This window comes from Mustela nigripes, chromosome 4, assembly GCF_022355385.1.
Source record: "Mustela nigripes isolate SB6536 chromosome 4, MUSNIG.SB6536, whole genome shotgun sequence".
Lineage (NCBI taxonomy): Eukaryota > Metazoa > Chordata > Mammalia > Carnivora > Mustelidae > Mustela > Mustela nigripes.
Genome location: NC_081560.1, coordinates 134875434 through 134891186, shown reverse-complemented (window position 1 = coordinate 134891186; position 15753 = coordinate 134875434). Strand labels below are relative to the sequence as shown.

The following is a 15753-nucleotide window of genomic DNA, read 5'->3' as shown; positions in this document are numbered from 1 at the left end:
CATGCAAGTCAGTCTCGCTCATGGTGAGGAGAAACTAAATCAGACTGTCAAATCAGAATTTTCAAGCAGTGTGTGAAGCGATGGGGGTTGGAGAATCACCTGGGGCACTGTGGTAAGCCCATACCTTCTGGAGATGAGTGATCACTTCTGGGGCCTGGGATGGGAACCTCTGCATCCTTGTCAACTATCTTTAAAATAATATTGCTCCCATTTTTCTACTCCTACAGGTGTAAACTCCTTCTATGTCTCCCTCTCCTCCCATCTCCATCTGTTAGTTTTGATTTCTGGCCAACCCTGAGATATAAAGTAACTGCCAGTTCCCTTGGTAAGATCATACCTTCAGTACAGAAACAAAGTGGGAATTTCTGAGATGCATGTTCTTCTGGCTCAAATGGTGCTATTTTCTGGTAAGAATTAATTTTGCATTCAAAATGTGGAGCTAATGTGTATGTTCTTTATGAGGTGAAGGAATGCAAATCATTCATATGGGTTATTCACTAGGAATGCACTCATTCTGTAGCATCTATCTCTCATTTACCTAATTTATTTTTTTAGCCATTCAGTTTGTGTATTAACCTTCAATGTCTAAGTGCTCTGCTAGACATTAGAGTTATAAAATAAGTAACACTGTCCTTTAAGTACACAATTTTTAACTTTATTTCTGAAACCTTCACTAGTGACTTGTCTGACTTTGGGAAGTCACTGGTGGATCTCAGTTGCCTACCATAAACTGAGTGGCTCATATTAAGTGATCGTATAATTTGAAACCCTCTAAAATCAAAGGACACAGGATATTTTAATACAGTCATAAAGTTGCTCAATACCTCTGAGCATACTGTTTAGCTTCTATGACACACCTTCTCTTCTATAAAATAAATGGGAGGTACTAGAGCAGGTTTGAAAAGTGTATTCCAAGGATCTTTGTGAACAGGCTTTTCTAGGAAAAAAAGGTCTGTGTTCAAAAAGGTCTAAGAAATGCTGGAGTCAGGAGATTTCTTTATCTTAGGACTTCTCAGAAACTTTACTATACTAATTTTGCTTCATGTCTCTCCAAGCAGGAGATAGCAAATATGTTTTCCAAACTTGCTTGACAATGAAATCCTTTTCCCCTAAGGCCTCTCTGTAGTACTAATAAATTGTCCTTCAGAATACATTTAGGAAATGTCTTACTTTACATACTGTATACTCCTAAGGCCCTTTATTATAGCAATGTTCTCTATGTATCTGTATCTTAGATCAATTCATGTCATAGATATCTGGTAGTTTATGTTCTTATGTGCTGTATGCATACTGCTATTTTTCCTTTTTGGAAAAGTTGTGCTTTTGCTTTTCTTAGTACACAGGCTATAATCTCTCCAAACATGAATACATGGCCTGCAAAATCACACCTTATTAGCACTTTGATCAGTAGAGTCCAGAAGAAGCACACAGTATGTTTTGTGAGGCAACATTCCCAAGAGTGTCACAGAGGAGACTTCTTGGGGAAAGGGATGAGATATGTGAACATGACAAATAATAGGATTAATAAAGCAGATTTCCATAAGAATTCAAAAAATATATTTGACATTTTGATGATGAAATACTGTGGTCTTTCCTGTCATAGAATTACCATTCCTGACCAAGACTATTAGGACTCAGAGTAACAGAGCTGAGTGGCTCTGTGCAAAAGTCTGTGTTCAACATCTGTCACGCTGGAGATCATTAAAGTTCAATTGCATCCTATTGTCTTCCTGCTACTCAACTTCATTTCACTGTCATTGCTTCAGCTGGGATTAATCAACTATTTATGGGAAGACTGGACTTGGGGAATCAGGACATTCACAATGGGGTTTCAGTCTGAGGCTACAGTGGGGGAAGAAAGTTATAGGTAAAAGACTCCTGCTTTGTTAGAGTTTGTTGAAAACTGAATTAAACAAAAATATCTGAGAATAATGCTGCCATCATTCATATTTCAAAAGAAGAAAGAATGTACTTGGTATTCCTGAAGAATCCAGAAATGATCCTGGCTTGAATCTATTTGGAGCTGGTTTCTTTGCCTTTTCCTTAAGAGCTAGAAAAAAGCTTTGATGAGAGAATCAAATTAACGGGTTCTCTGTATAAATCATATCATTATCAATAGTGGAAATGGTGCTTCGTTATTGTTCCTGAGGACAGCTGATACAACTGAAACATCCACGTAGTATGAAATATTTATGGCTTTATGAGATGGGGGAAAAAAAACTTCCATTAGGAATTATTTTTAAAAATCTCACAAATTACTTAGCTGTTTCCATTTTGCACATATATGCACATTATGATTAGTTTTATTAGATTTAAATGTCAAATTAAATAATTATCATCTCGATATATGTTCCCAAAACATTTATGAACCTTTATCAGGGGAAACAGAGTATAAATTTTGAGTATCCAAAGTATCCAAACTCATGCAATCCAACTATGTAGCTAGAATATTTTTGATATACCATTAATATCTTTTAATATGTTACAATAAATTATTCTGCAGAAAACAGCCAAATTATTTGGACAGTAGAATTTCAGGTCTGTAATATTAGGACCTACTAATTTGTCCCAACTTCCTTAATAGCTAAGATAAAAATGTCAGTATATCAGATCGGCATTAACCAAAAATGTCATACATCTTGACAAAGCTAACTCTCCTTAAACTTCTAACGTATCTCTTAATTCCAAGACCAACATGTTCACACAAACAATGTCTAATAAATGTAAAACCTCGGTTACGTTTTTGATACATAAGCGGCTACTTGATATGGGAAAAGATGGACCAAGCTCTTTCCCCACCCCCACCCTGTTATTCTTTTGGGGACAGCCAGGCCACTCCAGATGGTGTGTTACTGTTCGACATAGCTTTGGAGAAACTTCAACAGACGAAGGCTGTAATGTCAGGATTTTGCTGTGCGTCGTCCCCCTTCCCCCCCTGCAGTTCCCAGGGTAGGAAGGTGCTGAGATGGAAGCTGAGGGACGCCCGCCCACCTGCCACCACCTGTTCCCTCCCTCAGCCCTCTGCTATAAATTCTCCTCCTTCAAAGCTTCATCCAGCACTCTCCGACAGCTACTGCGGAAAAAGCGCTCCTTCTCTCCCTGAGCATCTGCAAAAGATTTCGTCTTCCTGAAAAAGAAGTCTCGGGCTTTCCCAGAGGACTTGAAAGATCTTCCCCAAACCAGCCACACCACACTCTGCAGCAAGAAGGTTCCCTTCTCTTTTCCAACCTCACGTTGGGAAAATGACTTTCTCTTCAGCACCTCAGTTTCCCCTAAATTTGAGCAAGTGAAGAGACAGCAGTCTGGTTATCCAGTAGGACGGAAGGCGGGGTCCCGTACTCCCCACTGTAAACTCTGATTCCACGCGAGTCGCTTCGTGTATGACTTACTCGCTCAGAAGAGCCACGTTGCGGAGCGGCTCCACAGACCCGCTCGCGCGCAGGTCCTGAGCGGGCGAGCGAGCTCAGAGCCGCCCTCCTTCCGGCCTGGGATGAAGTCCTGCAAGCCCAGCAACCCCGCGGCGGGAACGCGCGCCGCGCCCGCGTGCGCAGGCGGCGCCGAGTGCGCGGGTGCGTGCGCCGGGGCTGGGCGGCTGGAGAGCGCGGCGCGCAGGCGCCTGGCGGCCAACGCGCGCGAGCGCCGGCGAATGCAGGGGCTCAACACCGCGTTCGACCGCCTGCGTAGGGTGGTGCCCCAGTGGGGCCAGGATAAAAAGCTGTCTAAGTACGAGACCCTGCAGATGGCACTGAGCTACATCATGGCGCTGACCCGTATCCTGGCCGAGGCCGAGCGATTCGGCTCGGAGCGGGACTGGGTCAGTCTCCACTGTGAGCACTTTGGCCGCGACCACTACCTTCCGTTTGCGAGCGCGAAGCTGCCGGGTGAGGGCGAGCCCTACGGCCAGAGGCTCTTCGGCTTCCAGCCGGAGCCCTTCCAGATGGCCAGTTAGGGCGCGCCCCCTGCCAGGGGGAGATGCCCAGAGATCGAGCTCCAGAACCGTAGCCCTTTCCCCAGGAGGTGGCCAAGGATGCGTTCTTAGATTAAAATAGCAAACTTTCAGGTCACTTTTATTCGCGTCACTGGTTTTATGGACACGATTTTATTGCCTTTCTCTTCCTCCTTATTAGTATTTTGTAGACTACATTGATGGAACTTGTGAGTGGTTTTGATTCCTGTGAAAATAATGCCCCCTCTCCCTTTTGGGGGACGACTTTAAGGGAAAACAATCTTAAGAAAAAATAGGATTAGGCTATACTGCAGTGTTAGTCCTCAGAGAAACAATCACTTTCTTAAACTTTGTAAGTTTGACGTGTTCGGGTGAAGTTACAGTATTCATTACGTGTGTATGCTTAAGACAGCTACCTACCCGTCGTGTAAATACATTTATGCTTACTGCATTGTGTGTGTATGCATGAAGTAGTCATACTTTTTTTTTTTTTTTTTGCTAGAGTACCTGGCGTGAGTGCTCTGTATTTTTAAATGTAATTATTAAAATATAGATTTTGTAATATAGAAATAAAAATGTGAGCTTGTTTTTTATGCTAAGTGCCCTGCTAGTTTCCTGATGGCAATAAAGGCCTATTGGGGGCGAAGATATTGAGTGCTTCCCTGAGTGAAGATGTGAAATGTTTAAATCTAATTGCACCAATTGGCAGATGTGCTCTTTTCTAATACTAAAAAAGGCAAGCTGATGAGAATACAATAATTAAACTGAAGGCTTTCTCTGTAACTTGGAACTATAGATGTATTATTTTTCATGTTTTTTTTTAAAGGTTAAATTAATCTAAATAACATTTAGCTATTAAGTAGATATACAATTCCTCAATATTTTATTGAGGCCAATTACTACTAATTCCTTACAAGTACCCAAATATATGTTTGTTCCTATATAGGAATACATATATGTTAATATTACATATATAAATATAACTAACACTGAGAAATTTTAAAATGTTGCTTTTGTAAGTTATTTCCTTTTAATCAGTACAAGCAAGCAAAAGGGGCATCACTGCCATCAAGGCTAATCAAGATTAGAGCAAAGTAATATGCATGGTATTTGTTTGAATTACTTTCATAAATTTGCTTAACCACTGGATGCGTAAACCAAACCCTTAATGTAAACAGTGACTTGGTGATCAATAACACTACATGCATTATTAGAAATAGCAATTAGAAATAATAATTAGAAAAAGCAGGACTCTAAGTTATGTGTGCATTTGGCATTTTTCACAAGTTAACAGAAACAGCAATGATATCCCCCAAACATACTATGGATTCCAACACCTAACATCAGATGCAGCCACCTACTTGCAATTTATATTATTTCTATAGAAAGTCTCCGTAGAATTTTTACTTTCTTAGTTAACCCTAATTAGCAAAATCCATTTGGTATATAAGGAATGAAAGTATCTTCCCCGGGGCATAAACTTAAACTTACAAAATCGCAAGTGAATCCCTAGAAAGCTTGGAGAAACAATTGCTGAATTTCTCTTTCCTTCTGATATCTGTTAATAAGAAACTGAGGAGGGCTCGGGACTTTGCTTCCTCACTGCAAATTAGAGGGTAAAATGTTTAGGCTTAGAAGATACTATAGTTTACACTATACAACTCTAGAAGAGATGATACCATGTCCTCTTTCTGGCCACACTCCACACCGCAGTGTGTACTTGAACTAATGACAAGGCTCTGGGCCTCTGTCTTTCTTACTATTTGGGCACGATAGTTTATTATTTAGACTCGGAAAGCGTCATTAATAACCCCAGTAAGTTTGTAGAGTTTAAGAATGAATAAAATCAGTACTAAAAGATATGTTAATAAAGATGTGTTAAGATGGAGTCCTTTTCCCAGTAGGCTTCATATCCCATTCTCTAGACTGTAAATTACCTTGTAAGAGAGAGCTGTGCTTTTCATTTTATCTCTAATGGCTTTTAGTATAGAGGGATAGACAGAATAAACTCTCAATAAATATTTCTTTTTAAAATTATAAACAATAGTTTCTTAATGAGATTGAATAAATTAATTAATAGATATTAATAGATAAATATCTATCTAATAGATAAATAGATAAATAATTCATTAGTAATAATAATTAATAGATAAATAGATAAGATCCTAATCCCATGTCTCTTCTTCCCCATCCCATTCTCTGAAAGAATGGTAATCTGTCGGTTAAATATTTTGCCTATAGTTTCCTTTTCTGTGTTTTTGAAATCTCTGGAAGCAGTTTAGCTCTTACCAAATCCCTAAGCTATCCACCCCACTTGATGTACTATTTTTTCCTGGGAGACATTTGAAGGAAAAGTAAATGGGTCTTAGTGATCAAATCCAGTCTTGGATAAAACTCCAAAAACTGTACATTGGGAAATCCGTTTTGATTTATGGATTAGGAGCTTGGGTAGCACAAGTATAAAATCTTTTTGAAGTTAAGATTCATATATTATTATACATAATAGATTTTAGATTATCAAAACACTTAAGCGTTGCTACAGTATTCTATACTGTACACATTTGAAAAATCTGTGTTCTTTCTAGTTTGACAACAAGGCATATTGAAATTCAAAAATATTCTTTTACCTGGGCTCCCTTTAAAAAAAAATCAAATATTATCAAGCACCTACCCACACCCAGGCTTACTCAACACCACCCTGGTCCTTGGATATGCAGCCAAGATGAACACACGTACTAATGAATAAGCAGTCCTAAACAGAGTATTGCTGAATACTTCAGTGGTGTAGCTCCAGTAACATATACCAAAAGAACCCTTTAAGAGGGGGCATTAAAATAAAAGAAGACTCCCCTGGGCAGGTTGTCAGTTTGATTAGTTATTATATCTGGGCTCTTCCTAGGTGCTAACTGGAGGCTGTATCTGCAAACACCAGGGTCAGAAGTCTTGAAGAACCATATACAAATGAGCAGGCCTATGATGAGGGGAAAGACCATCCAAGCCAGTGGTTTTCAACCCTCACTGCTCATTAGAATCACACCTAGGAGTCTTGAAAAAATACCAAGTCTGGGACCCCCAGCTCAAGAATTTATTTAACTTCTCCAAGGTGAGGCTTGGGAATAGTTTGAAATTCTCCCCAGGTGATTCTAATGGGCTGTCAGTATTAAGAACCACTTAACTGAACAATATGTACTATGACACCATTAAGCTCATTACCCAAAACTGATTATATTGACTTCCAACTTTGGGTATTTGCAGATGTTAAGAGAATCTGACTATCTTTTTAAACATCCAATACAGCCAGTTTCTTAGTTAATGAGGTGGCCTTTATATTAATGAAGATCTATAATTTTTGTTAGATATGAGCCAGGTAGAATGTATTTCGGTTGTGGTTGATAGAACTGTAGGATTCAACAATTAAGGCTCAGTTAAACTTAAATTTTGCCATCTTCCAGGAAAAGCAAAGTCTGTTTTGGACTGAATTTGACTTACCCTCTGCTCTGCTTAGAGATACCTCTTTTTGCTAACTACAGTGAAAACAACTTCAAAGTGCATATAAAACCATAAATATATGACTTGTCCTTTCACATGGGTATACACCCATTCCCTTCTTAGGTCATGAATACAAGTGGGTACAAGCTTTGATAATTGTTGTATAGAAGTAACACTGGTCTTTAAGGTTGCTATTTTAAACTGGCAGTGTATCCAAAAAATACCTGAGCTGAAAGAAAGCCACTAAAAGCAAGAATTTACCTATCTCACATACATAGTCTGGAACCAAGCTACAAATCAAAACAAACCCAACAATTAATTGAGAATAAATAAAATTTTATTTAATGCATAAACAGTCCATCACATCCTCTAAATTTCTTTTTTAAAATATCCAGGTTGAATTAAATACTGATTCTTAATTTTTATTTTTTCTCCTAATTGCAAAGTTTCCAAACAAAGCACAACCCCTAATAAATCTTTAAGAAAGCATGACTAAGAAACAGTAACAATATCATGGAGATGACTGGTCTACTGGAATACAGTACCACATACCTTTAGAAGAAAGACAGTTTATGCTCACAGACATTTGGGCTTAAGGAATCACTTGTTTTCAGTTCCAGAGGTTATCTAACATGCATGATCCAGAAGAACAGGAATAAAAGCCAAGATCCATTAATTGCTTTTTAGTAACGGAAGCAAAACATACAGTTTATGTAATGTGCACATTTCAAAATGGCTGCTATAATGGTTTTTCCATTAGGATTTCAATAAACAAAAAAGTACTTTAGAAAAAAGTACTTCCATCCTAAGATGGAAGCGTACCATGTTTGTTAGAGGCAACTCTTGATTCTGATTGAATTATGTTAGCTGTGGGTGCTCCACGCCTCAACTGAAGTCTGTGTGTGTGTGTTCATGTACATGTGTGTACATGCCTGTGGGTATATGTACATCCTTTGTCAGTCCTCATGGCTGAAATGAATCACTGGGGTTAAATTCAGACTTGTTGTAGCTGAGAATGCAAAAACAGTGACCGAAGGCTACGCTCATTTTTGTGGGTCTTTATCTATCTGTTACCCTAAGTTGATTCATTTCAACACAAGGTCATTGACATGCTAGCATGGAACGTTTTTTCACTGGGGTCTGGAATAGTACAATGAAGTTGCCCTGAACTGCTTAAGCCAGAAAGGAATACAGAAACTCTTTTGCTCTTTCTCTGTGGTCTGCAGAGTCATTTCCACTAACTTCATTCGGGGACACAGGAGTCAGAGTTCCTGTTGGCTATTCTACCTATGCCAAAATAAATTTTCCTGGAATCTGCCTGCAGAAAGCTGATAGAATATTTTTTTAATTCATTTGGTTTTTCTCTAGATTCTTCTTTTAACTGCATAGCATCTAGAAGAAGATTCCACCATTATGTACCACCCTTCTAAAGAGAAACAAAGTAATGGGGCAGGAAAGAAATGCGAACCTTTAAAGCAAATTTAACTACTTACTTTGGAGAAAATTACTTTAAATGTTTCCTTTGGAATAAAAAACCCGCTATTACTTTTTTTAGGGTCTCCAAGTAAAATCTTCATAAATGTTTGTTTATCCTAGCCTTCATCCTGGAAAAGGTGAAATCAAATATTTTGTTTACAGATAAAGAAACAAGAGACCTCAGAGTTACAGAAAAATCAGAGAATGTGTCTGATATTCATCTGAATTATTAAAATCCCTCTTGAATTCCTAAGAATTCACCTAAGAATGCCTAGAAATAAAGACCTTCCCTAATACTGCTGAGTGTTTTACAGACTTTTCAGTCTCAACAGAAAGGTAACAAATGGAGAAGAGTAGGTTAAGAAACTTAATGCCGAAGATTGGAAAAGTAAGTGAGAATCAGAAAAGAAGATAAAGTTTCTCTGAAATAACGATACTGAAAAAGTAAAATTTAATTTACCCATGTGCATTAAAAAAATGCAGTTGCATGCAAATTATTTCATTTGTATTATTTGAGAGGTTTAACTCTCCCTTAACACAGTAAAACTGTTTATACTCTGTACACATACACATTTAGTAATCTTTTGGTAGTAACTGCTGTAGTCAATATTAGCATATGATTCACTGAATTCTTGCACTATTAATTGTGGGAAAATTACAAGAATCTGCTAGTTTGCAAAATAACTCACTGAATCTGTGAAAAGCATCACATTCTTTGGAATTTCGGAACGTTGAATAGTTCACTCTTACTATATGAAAATAACTCATGTTTCTTATGGGTATAAAAACACTTTTTTAAAAAAAAGACTTTACTTTTAAGTAATCTCCACAACCAATGTTGGGCTCACAGTCACAACTCCGAGATCAAGAGTTTCATGTGCTACCAACTGAGGCAGCCATGTACCCCCAAACCCCTTTTTACTGTATCTTCATTAATTTTCAGTCCATACTGGTCAAGCTTCTCCACCCCCATCTTTCCCATCTTTAAGTCTCATTTTTTAATGTGTCTGTTTTTAGTTAGGAGGCAGAATGAATTTTTATTTAAGAGATTTAACATTCTATAAGAAGTCTACTGGATTTGCTGGATATTTTAGGAAGATTAAAACCTAGTTATCTTTCTGTTGCTCTGTTAATATTTAATCAGCTTGTAATTCATGTTGTAACATACAATTTGAATAAGAATATTTTTGCAAAGTCACTTCCAAGTGTCAAATATACTTATACATTAAAAAATTGGTTGAATCACCATCAAAAAGTTTAAACCTGGAAACGAGAACTGTTTTCTTCATTTTAAAGAAAAATATACATTTACTTCGGCCTTAGAATATTTGTTGTCAAATAGTGTTGAACTCTTTTAGTTTTTATTGTTAGGGAAACATTTTCTATTTACTCATATGTTAAAATCTTCTAGTAAATTAGTATTTTTATGCCTCTACACTACCGCCATTCTCTTTATGCTTACTCTTAGCATTTTTGGCTCAATTCTCAGAGGACTGAAAGTATGTTCTTTCTCTATTTCTTGCAATTTCAAGGCTACTGCTTTTTGGAGTTTGAGGTGGCCATTGTTTACCTATTAACAAAAGGCAGCCTGTTTATCATTCTATAATACCAAGTGTGCTAGCTAATATAATTAGAAATAGGAGGCAAACATAATTTCAACAAATACGCATTTTTTTTTGCACAGTACAGATTTTTAAAAACATGGTATTAGCAACTTTTTTTTAGCATACTGATGACCACTGCATTGTCAAAGTTTAGAAGATGTTTGGCATTCTTCAAGCAGTGTTTCAGTAATTAACTTTCTAAAATCTTGATCCACGTAAAACAAGAAAAGGCGATTAGTGGTGAAAAGGACTTCAAAAAGCTTCTTGTAATTGAAGTAACTGTTCGTCTGACTGGTAAGGCACATTGATTTTCTGCTCAACCATAAGCAGAAATACTTTGAGGCCAGGTTACCCAAGGACCCTGGAAGGGACCTTGAGTAAAAGTCATTATTAGGAACTTTGCCTTTGAGTTTACAACCAATTCATAAATAGCCCAAATACAAACAGACTCAGGCCAGGATCTCAGCTTGGAAGGTACTTTGGGAATGTGTGGGGAGGAAGAAAACAGGCAGAGGTTTTGATCAACAAGAATTTGGATGTCTGACCCAGTTAGTATTCTAGACCTCCCCCTCCCAACCTGATTTTTTTTTTTTTAAACTTTGTTAGCAATTCTGTCAATTAGAAGTTGATGGGAGTAAGAAGGCAACTGCTTAAAAAGAATGCAGCCCCTCTATGAAGTTAAAAGACTCTCAGGTAATCAGAATTCATTCAGTTGGACTGCTTTCTTCTGACCATCGGCCTGAAATGCCTGGAACTGGAGTTAAGTCATTTTGGAGCAAGCAGCATGCTGGCAGGCTGAGATGGGATGGGTTACCACAGAGGGGGGTTATAGGACATGGAGCCCGGGGCATCTGGGGAGAAAAACACAGAATGGTGGATAGATGCAAAGGACCTTAGACCACATCATAGACACAAAAAAGGAGGAAGTAGTTTCTCTTCTCCTCTTACGTTATGGGCTGCTTTGCCTGGATCCTGTTCTTGGGACCATCACCCAATCAGATGTAATAGATATTGTAACTCAGTCACGAATTAAATTGGGTTTACTGAGTTCACTTGGGAATCTAGCATTGTGTTTTGGGTGAAAGGAAATATATTCTGAGTTTTAAACAACCAATTTACAAGTGAGCATCTGGAAAGCAACCCATTTGTCGTTTGAAGATTATTCAAACTAACCTGTCCCTATAAAAGTCAGCTTTTGACTCCTCTAGGCATTACTCTCCGTGGTTCGTTTCATCCAGAGCTCTAGCTCTATCTACTTCTGGTCTCTCAACTATTCAATTTCTCATTGAATGTTACAAAAATTAAGTGAGGAATAAAAAGAGAAGGGTACATTGATCTCCATTTCCACAACTAATCAAATTAAGAAAAGCCTTTCAAATTGTTTGGAGAAGAGAGTGCTTATGGGACCTGTGTGACTTTTAAAAACAAAGGACCAGACAAATTGCATCAACTTTCTCTCCTTCCCTGGTCCATTTTTGCAGGTTTTTGAGCTTCCTCTGGGGGCTTCATGAATGCTACATGTCTAAGAGTGTTGCACAAAATAGGAGGGTCCAATAAGGCCAAAGTGTGTGTTTATTTCTACTTTCTAGGCATGCACTGCATGTACCACAGAGGGGAGTATATTCTTCACCAGGTGCCCAAACTACAGCTTTATGCTCTCTGCATCCCCTTGGACCTTTCTGGGTAAGTTCTGAAATTACTCTCCGTAGATGCGGCTGCTCTTTGCAATCACCTGGGAAGCTTTCATAAATCCTGATGCTTATGCCACAATTCCGGAGCTTATGACTTAACTGATTTGGGGTTGTGGCCTGGGTATCAAGATTTTTAAAAGCTCTTCAGGAGATTCCAATATGCAGCCCAGGTTAAGAACCACTGCTCTAGTCTCAGTTCACTTTGTATGGGAACATACTGACGTACCTAGAAATTTGAAGTTCAGTTTAGGTCAATGAATATTTATTGAGTGCCTACTCTGTATAAGGTACATGACAAACTTCGACACAGTCCATCCCAACAGTAGCTAAAACCTAGTGTGGGCAAGACTGGCTAGTGCAAGCAGAGGGAACAGGCAGGTATAGAGAGGCTATATTTTATATAAAATACTATACAAGGCCATCTTTTCTTCTTCTAGATTCAAGAAACTTGCTATAAGTTTTCAAAGAAAGTAGAATGTATTTGGGTGGGGCCTGGGGGATCAGAAAATAGTTCCCAGAGGCAGTGGCATTTTTAGATGGGCTTTAAGGAACAGCTAAGATTGCCATGGGTAGAGGCTGGGGAGAGAGAGTCTTCCAAGGCAGAAGTGACAGAGAGGCAAGGAGCTGGAAAGCAGGGGCCTATGTTAGGTTTGCTGCCATATTGGGTGTGTTTTCTGAGGAAGGGGTTGAAAAGTTTTGGCATCATATTGGAATAAGCCTTGAATACAACAGGGCAGAAGAGGGGGTACCTGATTGGCTCCAGGGAGCCACTGGGGGTTTGAAATTGGGGAAGAGTATGAATAGAGCAGTACTTCAGGAAGAAAGAGCTGACACTGAGATCTGGACTGGATTTGAATGGGAGAAATGGCAGGAACAGAGGCAGAAAGGCCACTTAGAAGTCTTTTGTTATGGTTGAAATCAGAAATATTGAGGGAAATTAATAAAGTAATGCAAGTCTGAACTGGAGAACTGCAGGGGGATGGAAAGGAAGGGCTGAATGTAGAAGGAATAATAGAATTAATGGGATCTGTTGATCGATTGGCGAGAGGAAGCAAAAGTGACTTGGATGCTTTTTATCTGGATCGCTAAGAATGTGATGGAGCCATTAGTAGAAATCATTAAACGAGGCTGAAGAATGATTTATGAAAGGGAAGATGATGAATCTGATTTGGGACATGTTGAGTCCAAACATATCCAGCCGAACCAAAATTTCTTATATACGTATCCCTCATTATAATTGACTTCTAATGGAATTCCCAAAGCAGGGAACTGATTTATTCAACACAGTGAAGGACTCTGCCTGGTAGGAAGCATATGGCATTGTCTGGAGACATTTTGGGTAGCCACAACGTGGGGATCAGCTGCTAATACTGCTGACATCCAGTTAGAGGCCAGTGATGTTACCAAACATCCTGCACTTTGCAGGACAGCCCCTGCAATGAAGAACGATCCACCCCACAAGGTCAATAATTCTGAGGTTCAGAAATCCTGCATTGACATAATCCAGTGTCTCCAATTTCAGGAATTTTTAGGTTTCTTATATTTTAGGTTAGACAGCGCCATCCAGTGGTCAAGTATAATACTCATCCTAATTCTCTGGTGAACACTAAAAGGCAACAGATAAAAAGTATTTAGAAAGCTAAGACATACAGAGGTGAAAAATATCCTTTTATAGGAGAACTACTTAGGGTCTACAGAAATAGATGTGATAGGAAGGTCAGGTGAATGACCGAGAAGGAACAATCCTGGAGTTAGAAAGTCCTCTTTGGGTAGAAGAGATTCCATAATAGAAGCCAACCCGGAAACAGAATATTTTATAGGATGCATTCTGCATGAAACGTATGCTGTCATTACAGTTGCCTGTATTTTTAGTATTGCTCCTGAATACATGAAAAAAGAAAACAAAAATCTAATAATATCACTGAATAATTGACTGAAACCTTTATTTCTTAGTGATGTAAGCTGTGGCATTTGTTTCATTAAGAAATAAAGATTGAAAATATTAAGATGATTTCAGAGTCATAAAAAAAATAGGGTGAAGAGAACTGGAAACTTCTATTTGATAAAGAATAGATTTCCCCCCGCCAAAGCAGCACTCATTATGCCTTACATCTTACCTCCCCTACTAGATTGTAAGCTCCTTGAGGTCAGGGACTGTGTCTTATTCATAAGTCTCTAGCATAGCATCTTATACAGAGTAGACACACAAATGCTTTTTTTGAGTGAATGAATTTATTTTTATATTGGAAGTCCTTGCCTTGAAGTGAAGAAAATTTCAAACCTTTCTAAACAACTACTATTTGTTCATTGGAGTTAGATACTAGCTGAGGGTGCCTGGCTCAGAGAACACCAGACACCTGCACACCAGGAATTGGTAACAGACACCTCCAATTCATTTCACAGGGGAGTCTGGAGCAAGCTGTGCTGTGAGGACCATTCCCAGGGCAGTTTTTGGACTGCTGTGTGAATTGCAGATTTCTCTATCTAATATAAGATTCATTTATCCAACAAATATCTATTGAATATCTACGCAGTGCTAAGCACTCTTCTAGGCACTGGGGATAATCGTAGTGAATTTAGTTCTAAAAATTGCTTAAGAGGCAGGTTTTGAATAGGTGGGTTAGAACAAAGATGCATACTCCCCTTTCCTCCCACTTTCCTGGTTAGCATGATTTTTTTTTAGCATGATGTTTTCCATATAGAAAATGCAAATTATCTGAAACACAGTTCATACCTATTAGAGATGTCTCCTTCCACACCCACTGCTCTTCTAGGACAAGTGAAAAACAACACTCTCCCATCACTTCCTTTCCTTGTTGGCATCTCTTCCTCCCTCACTGCCTCATACACTTCCAGCCTTTTGGGGAGAGAAGAGGGGCAGATGATGACAACTCTTGCATATTTTGCAAGCGGCAATGAAGCTAGTAGCTTTAAAAGTGACCCCATAGAAGCTTTCTTTTCGGTTGGTTTACTAGCAACCTTTTAGTTCTAGAATTTGGGGATGTATAAAGTCAGAAAGCAAAACCACTCACCATTATATCCAAAAGAAAATGAAGCAGACAGGCTAATGGGGCCTTGTTTTGGCTATCGAACAAGTGTGTTGTGCAATATTGAGGGTTTCAGTGAATTTTTTGGTATCTCAAGCACATTTTGGCACCTTAATACGTGGCTCAGTACACTCAGGATAAGTAAATCAAAAGTGCTTCTCCACATCTGTGAGTCGTATGGCACGATCTCTTAAGGCTAAGTAGAAGCTGATTAAATGAATCCATCAAAACTACTGCTACAGATTTAACTGATGAAAGGTAATGGAGACCTCCCCACCTTTTCCCTTTAATTGTTTGGTGAGTTAGTGATTCCTAAGTTCACTACTGTCTAACTCCTTTCAGTCCAAACATATGGCCCCTCATTACTCCTAATAGGGCATAAATATCCCTAACATAGCAGGGGACAGGGGAGCATGCTAGCTTTTTCCCAAAGCAGTGGATGACTTCATGACATCTTTGGTTCATCTGTTATCATCTTCTCACATTTTTGTTGGAATCTT

General features: G+C 38.7%; 1 protein-coding gene across 1 annotated transcript; it reads left to right on the top strand.

Annotated features, from left to right (window-relative positions):
* Positions 1–2621: 2621 nt before the first annotated feature.
* ATOH7 (atonal bHLH transcription factor 7) lies at positions 2622–4729 on the top strand. The gene has a single exon (XM_059395827.1). The coding sequence runs from the start codon at positions 3491–3493 to the stop codon at positions 3947–3949; it is 459 nt and encodes a 152-aa protein (XP_059251810.1). The 5' UTR covers positions 2622–3490; the 3' UTR covers positions 3950–4729.
* The last annotated feature ends 11024 nt before the right edge of the window (positions 4730–15753 follow it).

Coding starts and splice junctions, on each gene's coding strand:
- ATOH7 (XM_059395827.1), top strand. CDS start 3,491: ATGAAGTCCTGCAAGCCCAGCAACCCCGCGGCGGGAACGCGCGCCGCG.